The sequence below is a fragment of the Oncorhynchus keta genome, chromosome 19 (assembly GCF_023373465.1).
Source record: "Oncorhynchus keta strain PuntledgeMale-10-30-2019 chromosome 19, Oket_V2, whole genome shotgun sequence".
In the NCBI taxonomy this organism is placed as follows: domain Eukaryota; kingdom Metazoa; phylum Chordata; class Actinopteri; order Salmoniformes; family Salmonidae; genus Oncorhynchus; species Oncorhynchus keta.
Genome location: NC_068439.1, coordinates 24,391,191 through 24,415,267, shown reverse-complemented (window position 1 = coordinate 24,415,267; position 24,077 = coordinate 24,391,191). Strand labels below are relative to the sequence as shown.

Below are 24,077 nucleotides of genomic sequence, written 5' to 3'. Positions count from 1 at the left end.
GGAAAGGAAAAGGCCATGGAACGGTCGGAACATTCAGGGAACATTCAGGGAACGGTCAGGCTGAGAGGAAGGCTTCCCGAGTGACATAGCAAATGGTCGGATAACGTGTGCTTGAGAGGGCGAGAGACAGAAAGAGTGTGTGTGAGAGAGGGGACTTAGCCTGATTTCTTAAATGAGAGGCTATATGCAGGAACAGCATACAAGTGTTCCCTAAAAACTGCTTATATGTTTTTGTATTCTATTCATTGCTCTGTAGAACGAGCTGTTTGTTACTGCAATGAATGGTCTTGTACTGTATCAGATTTGGTGTCAGATTTTATGCCCAGCCCAACCCAGCTAAGTCTTCTCTGGTGTCATAGCGAGTGAAAAGCAGGAGCACAGTGTGTAAAGCAGACTGACTGAATTAAGAAAAGCACATCTAAAATGAACAGTAAGTCTGGTGGACTTGTGTTACACGGTGACCTCAATCCCGACAGTCCCTCTGTGGCAGTTTATCTCTGGTTGGGATGTGATGATGAGAATAATATTTGTGGTTGTATTTTGAGATAGTAATACCACTGGAGTGGCTTTACTAGCACAGAGGATATCTATATGATGTATTTATTTTGCTCTGTACTGTATGTCCGTTTGCTCAGATGGATGTGTTTACCAAGGCAATTTGGGATAAGTGCTTGTCCCCTATAGAGACAATAGTGGGGGTTTCATATCTCAAGTGCTGTGGTTGGGAACCATTATCCTTAACCACTGCACAACAACCAACCAGTTGGGTAACCGTGCCCTGGAGCACACAGCAAGGAATGAGAAAATCCTATCAAGATCAAATCAGTCAAAAAGACATCTGGCATGGGACCTAATACAATTTTGCATGGTAATTGCAAGTTGCACAGTGAACAGTTGTGACAGTTCACCCTAAGATTTACTGTACATAACAACCCCATGGACTAGAACAGTGGTCCCACACTGTGGGGAGTGCTCCCCCCATAAATACGTACTTTTGAAAGTTGTAATAGTAGAAGGCACAAGGTGCAATGTCGAAATTGGATAGTACATCATCAGTTCCCCTTGTCATGTTAGTCATTGTATACCTTGGAGAGCTACTGTGTTTATAACTTGACATAAATGTCCAGATCAACTAGCCCATGTCAGCAAATGTTTTTTTATTTAGTTTTTTTAGCCCATAGATATTGTTGTAATTAGTCACTCAAATATCATATGAATACACATTAGACATGGCAAAATGTATAGAATTGTAAGGAAATGTGTGTTAATAAAACTGCAACATTTTCCTTGAACCCAATGACAAAATGTGTACAATTGCAGGAAACAAGGTTTAAACATGCTAAATTATCTCTACTAAAAAGAGGAATGTGAACAGTTTGTGTTATGAACAGTGCTTGTTCCCATAGAAATATAGGCTCCTGAGTGGCGCAGCAGTCTAAGGCACTGCATCTCAGTGCAAGAGGTGTCACTATAGTAACTGGTTTGAATCCAGGCTGTATCACATCTGACCGTGATTGGGAGTCCCATAGGGCGGCGCACATTTGGCCCAGCGTCATCTGGATTTGGCTGGAGTAGGCAGTCATTGTAAATAAGAATATGTTCTTAACTGACTTGCCTGGTTGAATAAAAAATTGAATAATAGATGTGTGTGTGCAGAGGGGATGTTCCCCAATGCTGGAAGGGGGTCCCCAAGTGAAAAGGTTTGGGAACCCCTGGACTAGGAGACCATCATTTTACATGTATTATATAGGTTTACGGTAATGTTCACTACATGTGCTCAAGCCTGTAGACATGTTGCTAAAAGCAGTGACGGGCTAAAACCAGGCTATAAACTCAGCTGTATGTTGCTCAATGCTCACTGTAGACTAGCATATAGTCCAACCTACAGTTTTTTCCTTTAAGCAGTGACAGGCTAAAAGACTATAAACTGTATGTTGCTAAATGTAGACTGACTTCCTCTCTTCTCTCTGTAGAACCTGATGGCCAAGGCATTGTACGACAACGTCCCGGAGTCCCCGGAGGAGTTGGCCTTCCGGAAGGGAGACATCCTAACGATCATTGAGCAGAACACGGGCGGCCTTGAGGGATGGTGGCTCTGCTCGCTGCATGGGCGCCAGGGCATCGCCCCCGGCAACCGCCTCAAGCTGCTGATTGGTCCCATGTTCGACACCCAGTCCCCGGCCGCCCAATCGTCACCTACGGGCTCAGCCTACCAGCAGAAGGTGGGCGTGTCTTCGTCCCAGGGGCTGTACCAGGTGCCGCCCTCCCAGAGCCCGGGTCATCAGGGCATCTACCAGGTGCCTCCAGGGCAGGATGTCTACCAGGTCCCTCCACAGAGGAGCGTCCTGGCTGCAGACAACACCCCCAGCAAGGTAAGAGACCTGGAGAGACAGAGGGTTGGGGGGGGAGACAGAGAGAGAGAGACAGAGAGAGAGACGGAGAGAGACAGAGACAGAGACAGAGAGACAGAGACAGAGAGAGACAGACACACAGAGAGAGAGAGAGAGAGAGAGAGAGAGAGACAGAGACAGAGACAGAGACAGAGACAGAGAGAGAGAGACCCAGAAAAATCTGAGCCTACACCGTCACTATGGTGAATGACTAAAACAATACAGAAATACACTATGGAAAAAGAAGAAACAGCACATCAGAAATCAGCTCAATGTAATTGAAGAATCCATTGAATGTAACCACTTCTGGGAAAACAAACAACAACACGAAGAGTTATTTATCATGATCAAATACAAATCTTGGAATCAACTATTTAGGACTACCAGAACCCACTGGATCTCCAATTACTTTGAATGAACTACAGGACAAAATACAAACCCTCCATGTGTATTTGTATGTATGTGTAAATATATATATTTACCCCAAAAAATATATGGGGGATTAGAAATAATCTACCCCCTAAAATGTTTTTATTATTTATTTCAGAGAGAGAGAGAGAGAGAGACAGAGAGAGAGAGTTACTGCTCAGCTAAAGCTGGTCCCCTGACCACAGGGTTCTGGGATTATCAAAGGGGATTGGAAACCCCATAAACACCAGCAGACACATGAGACATTAAATACTACAGGGCTTGGAGCTTTACAGTTTAAACCATGTTCTGTTCTCCTGCAACGCCACTGGCCTCAGACCTGTCTTATGGAAGTCATTACATAGACATAGTCACAGGCCAGAGGGATTGCAGGGCTGCAAATGTAAATGAAATGTGGACAGGGTGTGCCCTGATGTTAGTTCACCACAGAACAGGTCAGTGTTTTTATGTATAGAGAGAGCAAGACTCCCATTAGTTTTTTTTGTGTGTTGGCGAGCTGTGTGTAGGACCAGGGAAGCCACAGAAGGGCACTGAACGGGGCACAACTCATGGAAAAGCAAACAGTGCAGCACCAAATGCCTGTACTTAGGTCTCTGCACTCAAACACAATACTCAGGTCACAGACAACAACCAAGCCCAGTGCAAATGGATTCACCAGTCGTCTATATGTCTATTTATGTTCCATACGGTACAGTATAGCTGTGTATTTCTGTAGTGTAATAACCTATACGCTACAGTATATCAATAAAAGCACATAAATACATACAGTGCATTCGGAAAAGTATTCAGACCCCTTGACTTTTTCCACATTTTGTTACGTAACAACCCTATTCTAAAATTAATTTAAAAAAATACAAATATCATCAATCTACACACAATACCCCATAACGACAAAGCAAAAATAGGTCTTTAGACATTTTAGAGAAAAATGGTAAATAAGTAACTAAAAATAAATAAATACATTTTAAAAATGAAATATCACATTTACATAAGTATTCAGACTCAGTACTTTGTTGAAGCACCTTTGGCAGCGATTACAGCCTCGAGTCTTCTTGGGTATAACTATACAAGCTTGGCACACCTGTATTTGGGAGTTTTTCCTATTCTTCTCTGCAGATCCTCTCAAGCCCTGTCAGGTTGGATTGGGACCATCGCTGCACAGCTATTTTCAGGTCTCTCCAGAGATTTTTGATCAGGTTCCGGGCTCTGGCTGGGTCACTCAAGGACATTCAGAGACTTGTCCAGAAGCCTCTCCTGCGTTGCCTTGGCATTGTGCTTAGGGTCATTGTCCTGTTGGAAGGTGAACCTTCGCCAGAGTCTGAGGTCCTGACCGTTCTGGAGCAGATTTTCATCAAGGATCTCTCTGTACTTTGCTCTGTTCATCTTTCCCTCGATCCTGACTAGTTTCCCAGTCCCTGCTGCTGAAAAACATCCCCACAGCATGATGCTGCCACCACCATGCTTCACTGTAGGGGTGATGCCAGGTTTCCTCCAGAAGTGACGCTTGGCATTCAGGCCAAAAAGTTCAATCTTGGTTTCATCAGACCAGATAATCTTGTTTATCATGGTCTGAGAGTCTTCAGGGGCCTTTTGGCAAACTCCAAGCAGGCTGTCATGTGCCTTTTACTGAGGTGTGGCTTCCATCTGGCCATTCTACCATAAAGGCCTGATTGATAGAGTGCTGCAGAGATGGTTGTCCTTCTGGAAGGTAAAGAAAATAACTGTTTTTGCTTTGTCATTATGGGGTATTGTGTGTAGATTGATGAGGATTTAAAAAAAATGTTTTATCCATTTTAGAATAAATCAAATCAACTCAAACTTTGTCACATGCGCCGAATACAACAAGTGTAGACTTTACTGTGAAATGCTTACTTACAAGCCCTTAACCAACAGTGCAGTTCAAGAAGAGTTAAGAAAATATTTACCAAGTAGACAAAAATAAAAAGTTAAAATAAAAAGTAACACAATAAGAATGACAATAACGAGGCTATGTACCATACCTAGATTTGGCACTCTGGTACCGCTTACCGTGCGGTAGCAGAGAAAACAGTCTATAACTTGTGAATGGAGTCTCTGACAGTTTTATAGGCTTTCCTCTGACACCGCCTCTTGTATAGGTCCTGGATGGCAGGAAGCTTGGCCCCAGTGATGTACTGGGCCGTTCGCAGTACCCTCTGTCGCGCCTTATGGTCAGAAGGCTGTAACGTAACAACATGTGGAAAAAGTTAAGGGGTCTGAATACTTTCCGAATGCACTGTATCTGGCCGTTTCTCTGAGGTAGTTTCCAAGCAGTTTCACATCGCATTTAAAACATTTAAAAAATAATTACAGCATATGGAAGTCAATGGAAAGGGAGTGGTGGAGGTACATCACTGGAAGTTATGTCAAATATATATATATATATATTTTCTTGTTTATTCAAAATCTTTTAAAAATGGATAAGACATTCTATTCCATCCCCTTAAGAGAGAGAAATTAATTATATCCTGGTGGTATTTCTTCTATCCGGGGGTATTTTCAACAGGAAGGCATGAGTTAACAGAGACATTACCAAACTAAGGTGTGTGTTTGTGGGGTAAATAGGGAGCAGGCGCCTGGAGCTTAGCTATGCATTCCAAATGGCACCCTATTCCATTTATAGTGCACTACTTTTGACCAAGGCCCATGGTCAAAAGTAGTGCACTATGTTGGGAATAGGGTGCCGTTTGGAATACACTTCAGATCCAAGAATGGAGCTGCGATAAGCCAGTCAGCCAATCAGGAGGCACCAGGGGCCTGAGCAAGAGACTCAGAGAACAGAGACACGAGCTCAGAACAGAAAGGCCTGTCAATCAATCCCACCTGTACTGTGCAAACATGCAGTCTCCGTCTGAAAGGGCCCATAGAGCTCTGGTCAAAAGTAGTGCACTACGTAGGGTATAGTAGGGTGCCATTTGAGGCACAACCATAATCACACTCAGAACAGTGCTACTACCATCACTATCACTCCCCCTCTCACTGATAAGGAGTTTACTAAGGGAATGGAATTAAGGCTTTGGTGAAAAGGTCAATTAAATAAGTCTATATGAATGTGCCTCGTGTCTACATGCTACAATGTATAATCAACTTGTTTGAGATTAAATTTAGACTGTGTCAATATCGAAAAGTGCAATCTGTGTATAGCAAAGTGGTGCCACTGCAGATTTCAGCTGTGTTCCTGAATACTGGCCATTAAAGAAAGCCGCAACGGATGCCTCTGTGTGCTCTGTGGAGTCCAGACAGACAGTGCTGTGTTGTTTTCCACTGAGTTCTGAGTGACTCACTGATTTGCCAACACCGAGCTGTGCTTGGCCCAAATGTCACCCTATCCCCTATATAGTGCACTACTTTTGACTAGCCAATAGGTAATAGGGTGCCATTTGGGACATTACCCTGGTCTAGGTTGATGAAGAAAGAGGCAGGCCAGCTCTGTTGTTGACTGGCTGAGTGGTTACTGCATTAAGGGCTGTTCAGGTGTGGTGTTCTGGCTAATTAAGCTGGTTAAAAGGGAGGTTAGGGGGATTTCCTGGTTGCCAAGCACACACACACACACACACACACACACACACACACACACACACACACACACACACACACACACACACACACACACACTTCCTCCTTTCAAGGAGTCAAATGATTATGGGCATTGAGGCAGACAGCCTCCTATACTGAGAAGCCCCTCTCATATCCCACCAAAGCCACCATGTGTCGACATGTCACAGCTGTGAAAGGACACAGCTTTGTTACTCAGGCAAGATGCAAGTTTAGCTTTAAAAAACAGATAATAAAAATGTTGTATCACAGCGCTTCTGCTCTCTCTAAAGATCCATTTAACTGTACTGTATTTAAGAATATGAATATGTATATATAAATAGTTTGTAAATAGTATTTTTGTTGTTTCTTGGTGTCATTCCTATATCTAACTTTTTAAAATTATTTTGAATGAAATGTAATATCTGTTCTTCTTGTCTATAGCTGTCTGTACTTTGACATGCATTTGTAAATGTTATGTGGACCCCAGGAAGAGTAGCTGCTGCATGTGCAGAAGCTCATAGGGATCTGGATAAACGGAACTGTGTGTGTGTGTGTGTGTGTGTGTGTGTGTGTGTGTGTGTGTGTGTGTGTGTGTGTGTGTGTGTGTGTGTGTGTGTGTGTGTGTGTGTGTGTGTGTGTGTGTGTGTGTGTGTGTGTGTGTGTGTAGCATGCCAACCCCTCTGTGAAATTTCAGATCGGCGACTGGTTATTTTATATTCATGTGACGTAGGGCTTTGGTATATAAATGCACACTGAGGTTTGGCACTGGCTCTAGCTATCTCTCTCAGGCTACTCAGTTTGATGCTGCGGCCCTGGCTGCCTGTCCTTGTGTAACCCTTCAGAGAGGGTGAGCTAAAGCGCCCCAACCACAGCTGCCCCATTCAAGGCCCCAGTGTTGGCCCATAGCTGGCCCGAAGCTGGGAGCCCTTGGGGCTCTCTGCCACACAAAGAGCCCCTCACAGAGACCAGGAGCTGCCTTGCACCATCCTTTGTCACACTGGTGTTAGATGGCAGTTTTATCATCAGTCACTGGCCCTGGTTCTTCTGATTCTCAAAGGTGCGTCTGTTTCTCTCTCTGTGTTCAAAGGCCCCGCCGAGCCTCTTATCTACTCCTACCAGTCCTCTTCCTCACATCCTGCCTCAGCAAGACAAGGCTCGCTCCTTCTATGGCCACTTCCTGTCTCTGTCTTATACACATGTAGAGATCCTATCATTCGCTGACGTGGACTGTGATCAACAGTAAGAAACACAGTGCGACTGAGTTAATAAACTCCCACAAGTCACAGAGGATTGAGGAAGTGAACTGCTTGGGTAACTGAGTTGGCCGTTAGAGTGGAGGTAACCAGGTTAAGCTCCAATAATTGGCTTGTTTGTGAGGTTTGCAAGACATTGCTTGACTACTTTTGACCAGAGCCCTTTGGCCCTGATCAAAAGTAGTGCAATCTATATGGAATAGGGTGCCATTTGGGATGCAGAAGTATTTTCTCCCTCTAATCATGTGTAGAAAATGAATTATTCCTTCCTGTTGGGCTCCCTCCTTTAGACACGTGTCTGCTCTCCATTGTCGCCACGGTGATGAATCACTGGCCTGTGTAATTTGACCCAGGGCAAGGTCATAAATCCCATTGTATCAAAGGGAATTGGTGTCCATGTTGGTGTTGGTGTCCATCTGCCGCACACCAACAGAGATAGAGAGAGAGAGATCCTTCCAGAAAAGTAAAGATAGAAGAAAAAATGCTCTTTCTGCAGTGCCAAGGAGTAAGAAAGTGGAGAGAAAGTGTGGAGGGAGAAAGAGAGGACAGGAAATGTTTGTCTGATAGGTAACTCCATTTCCCCCGGTTTAAAATCTATGCTGACAGGGACAGCTAGTAGGTCACATTCTACGTCTCCCTTCTCCCCGCTTTTTCACTTTCTCACAAATCAAAAAGGACATCTTAATAATGAATAAATTCCTGGAAAGTAAACAGGAAATGGCTGTTCCATCATTAAAACTACCCCTATTAGTATAATTTCTGCCAATTTTGAGATTTTAAAAGTCTTTGATCAGAGGGAATAAAAGATTACCCTTATTAGCGATGGAATCAGTGAGCATGTGTGCATAAGTGTGTGTGTGAGGGCTCTTTTAACGCCCCTGGTAATGCCCGATCTTTACTTGGCTTTGACCACATGGTCACATCGTCATCATGGAGATCGAGGCCTCGTGGGATTGGCCACTTAATTACCTGCATTAATTAGTTTGCCATGTTATATAGGCCACCGTCGCTCTGAGCTGTGGAAGGGAACATTAGTGTTCAGCTGAAGTGAACGTTGTTGAGAAATAACCTATAATAACACTGTAAAGCTATACGACTGTGAGTCAGCAACCACAGGTGCCCCCTTGAAATCCCCTTGAAACCAAGAGGACAAGGGTAGCATCCCAAATGGTACCCTATTCCCTATGTAGTGCATTACATTCAACCGGTGCACTACGTAGGGAATAGGGTGTCATTTGGGACGCAGACCATGATTCAGCACGACAGGTGCCCTCTGTAAACCAAGGTGCCCTCTTGAAAGGCTATTATAGGAACTCTGCCACACCCCTTCCCTTTTGAGTGACTTACAAAGAATAACATCACTAATGCCGCTCTCCTACACGCTATTAGTCATACCATTAATAATGTGTATTGGGGGGCAACGGATTGAATTTCCCTGGTACTGACATGGCTCCCTGTGTGGCTTCTGCCCACCCTCAGTGACTGAAAGCTGAAACAACACCATTGTGTTGACAATTGCTAATGAGAAGATGGGGGGTGAAGGGAGGGATGAAGGGGGATGAAGGAGGGATGGGGCGGGGAAGTTATATGAGAGAATGGTGGCTTTACTGTGTCAGCAGCAGCCACACACACACACACACACACACACACATACACACACTGGGGAGTGGGTAAGGGCACAGTGGTGATGTCAGGATGGCGATATAGGGGGGAATGGATGGATGGAATCACCCCATCCAGTTCTAACAGGGGTCAATGGCTGCCTGGCAATATGATTGTCACCATTAGGGTGATCTGGCCACCGTTGGCATGTGTCATCAAGTCATCAGCGTGTGAAATGACAACCTAGTGTGCCTTTCTACACCTACGCTCACACCTTCCAGTGTTCACACACACAAACCCACACAAACATTCACACTCAAACTAGCTTTCTTTCAGAGCTGAAGCAGCACTGTCATCACAATGCAGGGTTGACTTATAAAGGTCAAAGTCGTAGTGAACAGTTGACAATGACATTTTAAATCTACTTAAAATACTAGGCTATGTATGTATTTATCAAACCCATGAAGTCATTGTTGGCAACATGACACGATGACTACCACTGAAATCATATGCGGGGAAAAACCCAACCTGTCCCAACTAGAATCTGTCAGCACATTAAAGTAAATGTGGTGTGGGCTGAAAGAATAATGAGTCACTCAGAACAACCCAGTACTATCCCAACAATGCATGCAGCACCTTGGGGACACCATTTTGAACCTGATCCTTCTGTAGTCACCCACAGTCCTGTGTGACTAGTCCATGATAGAATCCACCTAATGAGCCTGTCTGCATCCCAAACGGAACCCAATTCCCTCTGGGCTCTGGTCAAAAGTAGTGCACTACTGTATATAGGGAATAGGTTGCCATTTGGGACAGATCCCATCACCTGAGTGGGAACAAGTATTTACCCAGTCCCTGGCATATATGATGTCATCAGCACTCACCCACCAAGACTGTATTTTCTGATGCCGCCGTCCGCCTGCCCATCCCCATAAAGGAACCAGTCAGGTCAATATTTACCCAACCACCATTAGGAGCGCCAAGTACCCCGGCAGAGCCCGCCGCAGCGGCAAAGCCTGCTGGGTAAACAGTGAGTGAAGAAGGGAAATAAATGAGCAGTGTTTGTCTGGCAGTGAATGACAAGACCCCGTTATAGGAAGAGTGGAGTAGAGAGTGGCTGTCTGCGTCAAGGAATGGCAACCTATTCCCTTTATAGTGCACTACTTGTTTTGACCAGGGCCCAAAAGGCTCTGGTCAAAAGTAGTGCACTACAAAATGGATAGGGTGCCATTCGGGACATACCCTGACATGCACCTGTTGAGGAGCCAGATTGGTCACTGTGGTTTTCTGGCTTTCATAGGTAGTACCATGTTAGCCATCTCTGGACTGTGTGTGAGAGAGGGTAACTCAAAAACAGAGATCTCCTTTTGTGCAATGCACATTCACTGCAACTTTCCCACACATAGTCACGCCACAGGGAGTATAGGAACTACAGAGAAAGCAACAAGGACCTTTTAGTCCAGGACTTTCCTTTGTTGTGTAAAGGGAAGCTATGCTGGTGTGTCTGGTTACACATGCCCTGGGAGCTTGTACCCAATCAAAGATACACGTGTGTGCGTGAGAATAATCAAATGTAGCATGGCTATTGGTTCCCATGCCTAGTCTTAATAATAGGATCATGGCTTTTTTCAGTCTGTCATAGCTTGGTTGACTCACACTAAGCTGTAGTGAGTAAAAGTTTAGTCTGTAGGTCCTACAGGGTGAAGTACAGTTGAAGTCGGAAGTTTACATACACTTAGGTTGGAGTCATTAAAACTCGTTTTTCAACCACTCCACAAATTTCTTGTTAACAAACTAGAGTTTTGGCAATTCGGTTTGGACATCTACTTTGTGCATGACCCAAGTAATTTTCCCAACAGTTGTTTACAGACAGATTATTTCACTTATAATTCACTGTATCACAATTCCAGTGGGTCACAAGATTACATACACTAAGTTGACTGTGCCTTTAAACAGCTTGGAACATTCCAGATAACGATGTCATGGCTTTAGAAGCTTCTGATAGGCCAATTGACGTAATTTGAGTCAATTGGAGGTGTACCTATGGATGTATTTCACGGCCTACCTTCAAACTCAGTGCCTCTTTGCTTGACATCATGGGAAAATCAAAACAAATCAGCCAAGACCTCAGAAAAAACATTGTAGACCTTCACAAGTCTGGTTCATCCTTGGGAGCAATTTACAAACGCCTGAAGGTACCACGTTCTTCTTTATAAACAATAGTGTGCAAGTATAAATTCATGGGACCACGCAGCCGTCATACCGCTCAGGAAGGAGACGCGTTCTCCTCGAGATTAACGTACTTTGGTGCGAAAAGTGCAAATCAATCCCAGAACAACAGCAAAGGACCTTGTGAAGATGCTGGAGGAAACAGGTACAAAAGTATCTATATCCGCAGTAAAACAAGTCCTTTATCGACATAACCTGAAAGGCTGCTCAGCAAGGAAGATGCCACTGCTCCAAAACTGCTATTAAAAAGCCAGACTACGGTTTGCAACTGCACATGGGGACAAAGCTTGTACTTTTTGGAGAAATGTCCTCTGGTCTGATGGAACAAAAATAGAACTGTTTGGCCATAATGACCATCATTATGTTTGGAGGAAAAAGGGGGAGGCTTGCAAGCCGAAGAACACCATCCCATCCGTGGCAATATCATGTTATGGGGGTGCTTTACTGCAGGAGGGACTGGCGCACTTCACAAAATAGATGGCATCATGAGGTAGGAAAATTACGTGGATATATTGAAGCAACATCTCAAGACATCAGTCAGAAAGTTAAAGCTTGGTCGCAAATGGGTCTTCCAAATGGACAATGACCCCAAGCATACTTCCAAAGTTGTGGCAAAATGGCTTAAGGACAACTAAGTCAAGGTATTGGAGTAGCCATCACAAAGCTCTGACCTCAATCCTATAGAAAATGTTGTGGGCAGAACTGAGCAAGGAGCAATGTTGTGTGCGTACGTGCGAGCAAGGAGGCGAGCAAGTAGGCCTACAACCTGACTCAGTTACACCAGCTCTGTCAGGAGGAATGGGCCACAATTCACCCAACTTATTGTGGGAAGCTTGTGGAAGGCTACCTGCAACGTTTGACCCAAGTTAAACAATTTAAAGGCAATGCTAAGAAATACTAATTGAGTGTATGTAAACTTCTGACCCACTGGGAATGTGATGAAAGAAATAAAAACGGAAATTAATCATTCTCTCTACTATTATTCTGACATTTCACATTCTTAAAATAAAGTGGTGATCCTAACTGAACTAAGACAGGGCACTTTTACCAGGATTAAATGTCAAGAATTGTGAAAAACTGAGTTTAAATGTATTTGGCTAAGTTGTATGTAAACTTCTGACTTCAACTGTATGTATGGATAGGAATCCCAACCATGAACACCTTTAATTACACTGGGAGGGTATTTACAGATCTCTCCCTCCCTCTATGGGAAATATATGTTTAAATTGTCAATGCAAGTGAAATGGATAAACAAAAGTTAAATAAATAATAAAAAGTAAAAACAGTAAATATTACACTCACAAGTTCCAAAAGAATAGAGACATTTCAAATGTCTATATACAGTGTTGAAACGTAGTGCAAATAGTTAAAGTACAAAGGGAAAAATTGATAAGCGGGGCGTAGCAAGTGAACCCAAGTGCAGACTCAGATGAGGAGACAGGGATAAGGTAACTAAGGTATTTATTGAACAGCGGGGGGAAGATGGGGTGGCCAGGGGAGCCTCAGACAGGTAGCCGGGACACAAGGACTGAGGCTGAGGCCGAGGCCGGGGCAAGGGGAGCGAAGGCAGGGTAAGCAGGTCCGGAGCGGAATCCAAGGAAGCCATAGAGAGGGGTTCCTGAACAGGGAAGCAGGACTGACGAGACGAGCGACAGGGACCAGAGGCAGAGCGGACGGAATGATCAGAGATTACAATCTGGCAGCATGGAAGTGGCAGGGCTGAGTATTTGTAGAGGCCTGGATTATGAAACAGGTTGCAGCTGGTGGGGATCTGCTCTGCCTCCAGCACACCTGTCTCCACTCACACAATCACATGCACCCACACACAGAGAGAGAGAGGGAGATAACACTGGGGGAATGGCAGCAGGTTAGGGAGACACAGGATGAGAATTAGAGGGTGCGGCAGGGGCAGATGTAACAAAAATAAATAAACATATATATGGGTTGCATTTACAATTGTTTGTTCTTCACTGGTTGCCCAGTGGTCATACATTTAGCAGGATGTTAGGAAGTGCAGCTCAGTTTCCACCTCATTTTGTGGGCAGTGTGCACCTGGCCTGTCTTCCCTTGACTGCCAGTGTGGCCTTTCTCAATAGCAAGGCCATGCTGACGGTCGGAACATAGTCAATATTTCCTTAATATTGGGTCAGTCACAGTGGTCAGGTATTCTGCCACTGTGTACTCTCTGTTTAGGGTCAAATACCATTCTAGTTTGCTCTGTTTTTTGTCAATTCTTTCCAATGTGTCAAGTAATTATCTTTTTGTTTTCTCATGATTTGGTTGGGTCTAATTTTGTTGCTGTCCTGGGGCTCTGTGGCGTCTGTTTGTGTTTGTGAACAGAGCCCCAGGACCAGCTTGCTTATAGGGGGCTCTTCTCCAGGTTAATTTCTCTGTAGGTAATGGCTTTGTTATGGAAGGTTTGGGAATCACTTCCTTTTAAGTGGTTGTAGAATGTAATGGCTCTTTTCTGGATTTTGATCATTAGCGGGTATCGGCCTAATACTGCTCTGCATGCATTATTTGGTGTTTTACGTTGTAAACAGAGGATATTTTTGCAGAATTCTGCATGCAGAGTCTCAATTTGGTGTTTGTCCCATTTTGTGAATTATTGGTTGGTAAGCAGACCCCAGACCTCACAACTATAAAGGGCAATGGGTTCTATAACTGATTCAAGTATTTTTAGCCAGATCCTAACTGGTATGTTGAATTTTATGTTCCCTTTGATGGTATAGAAGGCCCTTCTTGCCTCTGTGGCACGGATGTTTAGGCCGAGGTATGTATCGTTTTGTGTGTGCTCTAGGCCAACGGTGTCTGGATGGAATTTATATTCGTTGTCCTGGCAACTGAATCTTTTTTGTAACACCATTGTTTTTGTCTTACTGAGATTTACTTTCAGGGCCCGGGTCTGTGCAGACGATATAGGTGCTGCTGTAGGCCCTCCTTGGTTGGGGACAGAAGCACCATATCATCAGCAAACAGTAGACATTTCACGTCAGATTCTAGTAGGGTGAGACCGGGTGCTGCAGACTGTTCTAGTGCTCTCGCCAATGTGTTGATATATATGTTGAAGAGGGTGGGGCTCAAGCTGCTTATCCCTGTCTCACCCCCCCGGCCCTGTGAAAAGAAATGTGTGTGTTTCATGCCAATTTTAACCACAAACTTATTGTTTGTGTACATGGATTTTAAATTGTTGTATGTTTTCCCCCTAAAACCACTTTCCATCAATTTGTTTAGCAGGTCCTCATGCCAAATTGATTCTAAAGCTTTTTTGAAATCAACAAAGCTTGAGAAGGCTTTGCCTTTGTTTTTGTTTGTTTGTCAATTAGGGTGTGCATGGTGAATACGTGGTCCATTGTACGGTAGTTTGGTAAAAATCCAATTTGACATTTGCTCAGTACATTGTTTTCACTGAGGAAATGTACGAGTCTGATGTTAATGATAATGCAGAGGATTTTCCAGAGGTTGCTGTTGACGCATATCCCGCAGTACTTATTGGGGTCAATTTTGTCTCCACTTTTTGTGGATTGGGGTGATCAAGTCCTTGGTTCCAAATATTGGGGAATATGCCAGAGCTGAGGATGATGTTAAAGAGTTTAAGTATAGCCAATTGGAATTTGTGGTCTGTTAATTTTATCATTTAATTTAGAATACCATCAACCCCCTAGGGCTTTTTGGTTTGCAGTGTTTGTATTTTGTCCTGTAGTCCATTCAATGTAATTGGAGAATCCAGTGGGTTCTGGTAGTCTTTAAAAGTTGATTGTAAAATTTGTATTTGATCATGTATATGTTTTTGCTGTTTGTTCTTTGTTATAGAGCCAAAAATATTGGAGAAGTGGTTTATCCATACATCTCCATTTTGGATAGATAACGCTTCGTGTTGTGGTTTGTTTAGAGTTTTCCAATTGTCCCAGAAGGGGTTACATTCTATGGATTCTTCAATTACATTGAGCTGATTTCTGACGTGATGTGAAGGTGTAGGCTCAGGTTTTCTGGGTCTCTATGTTTTTGGTTGGATCGGTTTCTCAATTCCTTTCTTAAGTTTTTTCATTCTTCATCAAACACATTTTCTTAGATTGTCTGCTTGAAATGTTTTGATTTGATAGGGCAGCTGATATGTCAAATATACTGTTCAGGTTTTCTACTGTCAAGTTTTACAGTGAAACATTTTTTTCCAGGAAATTGTCTAGAAGGGGTTGAATTAGCTGTTGCCTAATTGTTGTTTTGGTAGATTTCCACACTACTTTCCTTCCATCTATAGCATTTCCTAATATTATTAATTTCCTTTGGCTTTGATGCCTCATGATTAAGCATAGCTCTGTTCAAGTAGAGTGTGATTTTGCTGTGATCTGATAGGAGTGTCAATGGACTGACTGTGAACACTCTAAGAGACTCTAGGTTGAGGTCAGCGATAAATTAGTCTATAGTACAATTGCCAAGATATGAGCTATAGGTGTACCTACCGTAGGAGTCCTCTCGAAGCCTACCATTGACTATGTACATACCCAGCCTCTGACAGAGCTGCAGGAGTTGTGACCCGTTTTTGTTGGTTATGTTGTCGTAGTTGTGCCTAGGGGGGCATAAGTGGGAGGGAAGGATGTCACCTCCAGGTAGGTGTTTGTCCCCCTGTGTGCTGAGGGTGTCAGGTTCTTGTCCAGTTCTGGCATGTAGGTCTCCACAGACTAGTACATGTCCCTGGGCCTGGAAATGGTTGATCTCCCCCTCTAGGATTGATAAGCTGTCATCGTTAAAGTATGGGGATTCTATTGGGGTGATATAGGTAGCACACATGAGGACATTTTTCTCTGTTGAGATAATTTCCTTATTCATTTCTAGCCAGATGTAAAATATTCCTGTTTTGATTAATTTAATAGAGTGGGTTAAGTCTGTTTTATACCAAATTACCACACCCCCAGAGTCTTTTCTCTGTTTCACACCTGGTAGTTTGGTGGATGGGGCTACCATATCTTTGTAACCTAGAGGGCAACCATTGGATCTGTCTCCTTTATAACCATGTTTCTTTGATGAAGTCTGGGTCCCTGCTCTTTAGGCCAATGGCAGATGACCTCAAACCTTGTATATTCGAGGGTGAGATATATCTCTCTCTGAATCTCTCTATACCGCTCTCTTTCTTTCACTCTCTGTATCTCTCTCTCTTCCTCTCTCCACTGAGACATTCATCTTAGTCTGGTGGATGGATGGGGTCTAATGTTGGGGTTATGGATGCCATCATTCAGCTCATAACTTCTCAAAAAGAGAAGGTATTAGGATGGCTACACAGGGACTAAAGAAGAGACCATAGAGATCTCAGTGTAGCATCAGTGCATTCCAAATGGCACCCCTTTCCCAATATATAGTGCACTACTTTTGACCAGAGCCCTATGAAATAGGGTTCTATTTGGGAAGCAGCCTCTCGCTACCTCCCTGGAGTCTTTCTGTCTTTAGAGCAGGAAGCCATACGTATGGTTCCCATTTTCCAGCCCTGTCAGTGAACCCTGCATGTTCCAGTGTGGTGATGGTGGTGTGTCTATGGAGGGGGAGGAAGGGACAGGGAGAGAGAGGAGGGGGTAGCGGGATACAGGGAAGGGGGAAGAGCATTCCGTACATTCTTCTGTCTGTCTGACGCAGCGAGGAAGTCTGGAGCTCGGAAGGCTGGGATATACAGGGTAAGAGTAGAGAACTGACAGAGGTATGGGAGGGAGAAAGAGAGATTGGGAGGGTGATTAACACTTACGGGAAAGAGAGAGGTGGAGGAATGTGACACGAGTGAAAAAGTGATGGAAAGGGGAGGAAAAAGCGGTCCGTTCCTTTCTTTCTCGCCTCCCTTCTCCTGAGGAGCCAATGTGACACCCATGTTTCTGGGACGTCTGTTCTCTCGCAGCACCACACCTCATGACAGCTCAGTCCCCTACTTCACGGTTCCGTGGCTGCATCTCAAATAGCATCCTATTGGGAATAGGTTTCCATTTGGGATGTACCCCGAGAGAACAGGGTCGTATTCACTAGGCACCAAACAGAAGAATACTTAAAGGGAGTCCAGGGAGGGACTACCTGAACATTTCCAATAAGAAACGCTGGTTTTCGCTTGCCGTTCCATTGTGCACTAATGAATACAGACCAACTATGGGAGCCATGAGAGAGAGATAAATAGGTTTAGTCAGAATGACTCAGGGCCTGCAGTAACAAGTCAAAGGACGTATGAGGTGAATTGTGTGTACTGTGTGTAATTTGTAAGACTATCACTGTTGTGGAACTGTCATGAACCAGTTGTCGAGACAGAGGTCCTTATAGTGTTGTTTCTTGTGTGTGTCCTGGTGTGGACAGGTGGTGACCCCAACACAAGTGGGACAGTCGTACGCCTACAGCCCTGGCCAGCACACCCAACAGGACCTCTATGACGTTCCTCCCATGAGACCACAGGGGGTAAGTGTCTCTACCTCTACACATAACATAGAACTTCTTATGTCAATCCATCAGGGAAAATCTAAAATGGCACCCTATGCTCTATGCAGTTAGCTACTTTGTATGAAACACTGTGGCTTTGTCTGACACATCAGCACATCAGGGCCCTGGCCAAAAATAGTGCACTATATAAGGAACAGGGAGCCATTTGAGACACAGCCTCAGTGTTTTACTTTGCTGTTTCTGCCATTCAATGTAATCTATGGTATCCTGATTTTGGAATGTCACTCTGTTTTCCAGGTGTATGACATTCCTCCTGGGAAAATTATGGGATCGCCTTTTCCTGGACAACATTGCAATTCTCCCTCCCAAGGAGGAGTCTACGATGTTCCCCAATCCACTCAGATGGACCCGCGGACACAAGGGGTTTACGATATCCCTCCCTCTACGCAAAGGGTATGTCAGACCATTCAAACTACAGAGAGAAACACTACCCACACTGAGACCACATATAGAAGGTTTATAACCTGGTCATTCTACATTCTAATAAAGTCAAAAGGAAGCGGAAGCCATTTAGGTCCGGAAAACATTTTACTTTTATTTATTGATACATGCTCTAGTATCCCTCTTAATTGCATGGTAATAAATTAATAATATGTCAAATTATCATATTTATTACATTTTCGCGGTTCCCTAAATGAAAGTGTTGCCTGCCAATAGTGTTCGAGCAAAACTCGCTGAGTAGCATTCTCTCTGTCTGTTAACACTCCAGCAGGGAAGTCAAGGACTAAATTATTACATCTCTGGGGATATATCCCAAATGGCACCCTATATAGTGCACTACTTTTATCCAGGCCCCATAGGGCTCTGGTCAAAATGAGTGCACTTTGTAGGGAATAGGGTGCCATTTGGGATGTAGTCTGGGGCATCTTACATTACACCCTGGATACAGTGTTCTAGGCCCAGCCAAGGCTTAGGGCCATCAGTTTGTTTGTAATAACGTGAAATATGTGGGAACCCGTTATTTGCATCGCGGTTGGGTTCGGGCTGTCTCGCAGTGAGGAGCACATTTCAAGGCTGACTGAAATCACTTACAGCCCACTCTTTTTATTTATCCAGCTCCGCTTTCATGCTACGTGCCATTTACGTCACAATCCATATTCCACACTGTCAGGACAATACTAGATGTTTATTGCCTATGCGTTTTGCCATATTCAGGCTGATACTGAGTTATGGGGAAGGAATAGGAAGCTGAGCACTGAGGTTTGCAAATATAGTATCAACCGAAACAGTCGGTTCTGTCAGTTCCTCAATATCTAATTGAAATAATGTGGTGCAAAGCCGGTTTGTTATTGATTTGGTAAGCTGTATTTCTGTAGCTATGACTCATTGTTGCATGCTGGTTGATGCGCTGTCTACTCCCCTCCTTACTGTAGGCCGTCATTGTAAATACGAATTTGTTCTTAACTGACTTGCCTAGTTAAATAAAGGTGAAATACATGTTTTTTAAATACTGTAGTCTATGAGGCACTCATCCAAACGCTTGTCTCTTCTGTACAGGTGTACTCTGTGCCTCCCTGCCGGAACACCCCAGCCCTCCAGGAGGGAAACTACGATTTCCCCCAACCTCTCAAACAACACAAACAACAGGAGGGCATCTACGATGTACCCCCACCCACACTCACCAAACCCTCCCCGTCCCCCCAGTCCAATTATGACTTTCCCCCCAGCTCCGAGCCAATCGGACCCCACCACCTCCAACGCCCTGTCGCCAGCGACAACGAAGGCATCTACGACGTGCCGCCCCCCGCCCACCAGCTCTCAGGGGCGGGGCCTCGTGGCGATCTGTATGATATCCCCAGGGGGATGCAGCAGCCCCCCTCCCAGCACCGCTCCACCCCCCAGGAGAGGGACAGGGAGAAGGGCCAGGGCGTATATGACATCCCACCTGCTCTGGGGGACATGACAGACGGGGTGAACCGCCTGTCCTTCTCCAGCACGGGCTCCACACGCAGCTCCATGTCCACCTCTTCCACCTCCACGGTCTCCAGCGCTGAGGGCCGGCTGGCCCTAGATGTGGACCAGGCAGTCCAGAGGCTGTACCGCCTGCATCAGGCCGTGGAGGCCTCTGTGGGGGCCCTGCAGACCCTGACCTCCTCCTCCCACTGGAGGACTTACCCCTTCATGGAGCGCCACACCAACGAGGTGCGCACCATGCTGGACAGGGTACGGGCAGCCCTGGCAGACTTTGTGGTATTTGGCAGGGGTGCTGTGGCCAACGCCACGGCCCTGTCAGACCCCAGCCTACACAGTAAGCTGAGGAGGCAGCTGGGAAGGCTGGAGGACTCCCAGCAGATCATCCTGCAGACCTACCAGAGCCTGGAGAACTGCGGCTGGGCCCTCAACGCCCTGGCCACCTCCAGCAGCACCAAGCACCAGATTAAGAGTGACAACCTGGACCGCTTCGTTATGGTTTCCAGGACGGTGCCCGACGATGCCAAACAGCTGGCCTCCTCCGTGGGGGGTAACGCCGAGCTGCTCTTCAGGCGGACGCCAACCATGAATGGGTCCTCCTACCCCAGGGGGGGCACGCCAGAGGAAGCCGTCATCCATCCTCTCACCTCCCCGTCCTCGGACAGCGACAACTACGTAGGCCAGACCAAGCCCTTTCCTGTGCCCTCCAACCAAGACAAAGGCAACATGAACAATAGTGAGAAATGTGTGAAGAGCTGGATGGAGGACTATGACTACGTCCATCTGCAGGTATGTTTGACTCTGACTCTAGCCTGACCTACCACACAGATGTTATATTTACTGTACACAAAACGTTGGTCATTAAGCAGACACATCCAGAGCGACTTACAGTCGAGCATTCAATTTAGATGGTAAGACAAACGGTAGCTAGGTCAAATGTTAGCCCCTCACATCAACATATAATCCCTGATCTATGCATGAGAGTTTAGATGTGAATCACTAGATTCCTATACAGTGTCTTAAGTGTGTTGACACAATATTTAACCTTAAGGGAAACGCTGATCAGGTGGTGTTGAGCATGCTAGCTGCATTATCAGTACACTCTTAGAAAAAGGTGCTATCTACAACCTAAAAGGGTTCTTCAGCTGTCCCCCATAGGAGAACCCATTAAAGATCCCTTTTTGGTTCCAGGTAGAACCCATTTGAGTTCCATGTAAGACCCTTTCTGCAGAATTATTCACATCTTTCCACAGAGGGTTCTACATGGAACCCAATAGAGTTATACCTGGAACCAAAAAGGCTTCTCCTTTGGGGACAGCCGAAGAACCCTTTTGGAACCCTTTTTTCTAAGAGTGGGTAAAGCCAGGCTGTATCTGCCTGTTGGGTAGTCCCATCTGTTCATCCAGGAAGACAACAGATAGATTAGAAAGGAATAACTAACATACAAATGTTTTACTGAGCATCAATATGTAGGACTATATGAGAGGGACTATGTTTTCAATCCTAATCTGAGTAGCATCGCAGGTTATGCATTGGGAATTACACGTGTACTTACCCTCTGCTGTTTGAATCTGCTGCTTTGGTTGGTCTTCTCCTCAGTCACACTCTTGTTTCTCCTCAGGGCAAAGAGGACTTTGAGCGGCAGCAGAAGGAGCTCCTGGAGAAAGAGAACATCATTAAGCAAAGCAAGTTACAGCTGGGACAGGAACAGGTAACGGCTTCTTTCCTCTTTTGGCCAGTCTGGGCCACCATACTTAGTCATGCATATTCATGTATTAGTATTGTTTCTATGCACTAGATTTACAGTATTAAAGGCCCACTCCTCAATTTGAAAAACAACAAAACGGTTGCTCCGCCACGTTGGTTTTCTATAAAGCTGAGAGATGTGGGCAGAGAAATGTATCCACTCTCAAACAGACTTTTCATACTGTACACATAATTTATTGAACATACAATATTATTCAAACGCTCACAGTGGAGGAACTTTCCTTCATGGGTTCAGAGACAGTGCCTACCTCCTAGAATAGAACAGAGCCAGGAGGACACATCTGGCCCACTCTGACAGAGCAGTCAAACATACTGCCGTAGAACAGGAGATTAACCTTTTCACTCCTGTAATCATGCAGCAATTATGTTCTCTATGGAAGAAGGAGAATTCCATGATGAAATTGATATGTAGGATGTATTTTCATCATGTTTATTGTGTACATTAGAGATGTCCGTCTCCATAATACCACACAGTTTATCTACTTGTGTACATTTTAAGACAATTGAGAAATGGAACCAAAAATATTGATCAGACTTTACTCTTTCATGTCACAGATTAACCAGTTCATACAGTTGGAGCAAGAGGTGATCAAACCAGTGGAGAATGACATCACACAGTGGATCGCCCACCAGCACCCGACAGGCCCCTCCTCCTCCCCCTCAGACTCCTCCTCCTCTCCCTCCCCTTCCCTGGCTGAAGGCGGGGCCCAGCTGTGTGCGCGGGACCGTCAGCTGCTGGGCTTCTATGCGGAGCAGTGCCAGCAGCACTTTGTCACGTTGCTCAACGCAGTGGACGCTTTCTTCGGCTGCGTGGGCGCCGGCCAGCCACCGCGCATCTTCGTGGCGCACAGCAAGTTCGTCATCCTCAGCGCCCACAAACTGGTGTTCATCGGTGACACCCTGTCCAGGCAGGCAGCCACGCCCGAAGTGGCCAACCGGGTGATGAACTCCAGCAACGTGCTATGTGACCTGTTGAAGACAGTGGTGGGAGCTACCAAGACGGCCGCGCTGCACTACCCCAACACAGCCTACGTGCAGGACATGGTGGACAGAGTCACGGATCTCTCACACCACGCTCAACAGTTCAAAGAACAGCTGCTGCAGATGGCTGCTTTGTGATAGTTTGCGTTGTCATTTGTCTCTTCCTGGTCCCGCCTACTTCACCACAGCAACCTGTTTATATACCCTATATACAGTATCTCTCTCTCTCTCTATATATATATATATATATATATATATATATATATATATATATAATTGCTTATTGTTAATCTTAAAAGTACATTTTTGGGCTGTTGTAAATAGTATCGTTTTCTCTGTTCTGTAAATATTAGGCTCTATTTTTGTGTAGATTGTTTTATATAATTAATTATGATATGAATATATAGATGTGATATCCGTGGCTTTTTAGGGTTACTTGGACATGTTTTCGTAACATTCCAATTTCATATATTATAAAGCAACTTATGATGATGACATGTCCGTTTTTTTTCTTTCATTTTCACCTGTAAATTGTTGACGCACCCTACTGCTGGAAATTACAGTAGTACTTTGTGTAAATGGTTTGATGTCGTACTTCTTTTATTGAAAGCGGTAGGGTTCTCAGACAAAGTAAAGGACTGTTCTTACCCATATGACTGAGTCTTTTTATTTAAAAAAAAAAAAAGAACTGCTGGAGACTAGTGGGCTCCACTTTGTTTGCAGACAGACACACACACAGACAGACACACACACACACAGACACACACACAGACAGACACACACACACACAGACAGACAGACACACACAGACAGACACACGCACAGACACACACACACACACAGACAGACACACACACACAGACACACAGGCAGACAGACACACACACACACACAGACAGACACACACAGACAGACACACACACACACACACAGACACACACACAGACAGACACACACACACACAGACAGACAGACACACACAGACAGACACACGCACAGACACACACAGACACACAGGCAGACAGACACACACAGGCAGACAGACACACACACACGCACAGACACACACACACAGACAGACAGACAGACAGACAGACAGACAGACAGACAGACACACACGCACGCACGCAACAGGTGGACCAGTCAGAGATATTATTAACTGGAGTAACTAGGGTAAAATGGCTGGACTGGTACACAATATCGGCACCAACAGTGAAACTCACAGCTAAAGCCTGGTATTCATCTCTTACATTCACCTAGTGCTGGGTGTGGTGGAAATAAATAAAATGGGTATGATAACGACCAGATGGTAAACCTTTTCACATACGGACGAAGATACTAGTCATGTTTGAATATAAATGAGAACGTAACAACAACAGAAATGTATGTTAAAGAAGTAGACTTGGAATTCTTGGAATACTCAGTAGTAGATGCAGTCAATCAGGTTAACATCAAGATAAATTGCCTCACCTTCGCTCTTATTCTCCTGGATCCTCGT

The 24,077-nt window shown here is 44.8% G+C and overlaps 1 protein-coding gene across 1 annotated transcript in view; it reads left to right on the top strand.

Moving 5' to 3' along the window:
• LOC118371978 (enhancer of filamentation 1) overlaps positions 1-23,232 on the top strand; it is a 50,001-nt gene extending 26,769 nt beyond the window's left edge. Inside the window, exons 2-7 of the mRNA XM_052470071.1 lie at positions 1,974-2,372; positions 17,780-17,878; positions 18,158-18,313; positions 19,418-20,620; positions 21,453-21,542; positions 22,154-23,232. Coding sequence (XP_052326031.1) covers positions 1,974-2,372; positions 17,780-17,878; positions 18,158-18,313; positions 19,418-20,620; positions 21,453-21,542; positions 22,154-22,717 — 2,511 coding nt within the window. The 3' untranslated portion in view covers positions 22,718-23,232. The remainder of the gene's footprint in view (positions 1-1,973; positions 2,373-17,779; positions 17,879-18,157; positions 18,314-19,417; positions 20,621-21,452; positions 21,543-22,153) is intronic.
• Positions 23,233-24,077: the final 845 nt, after the last annotated feature.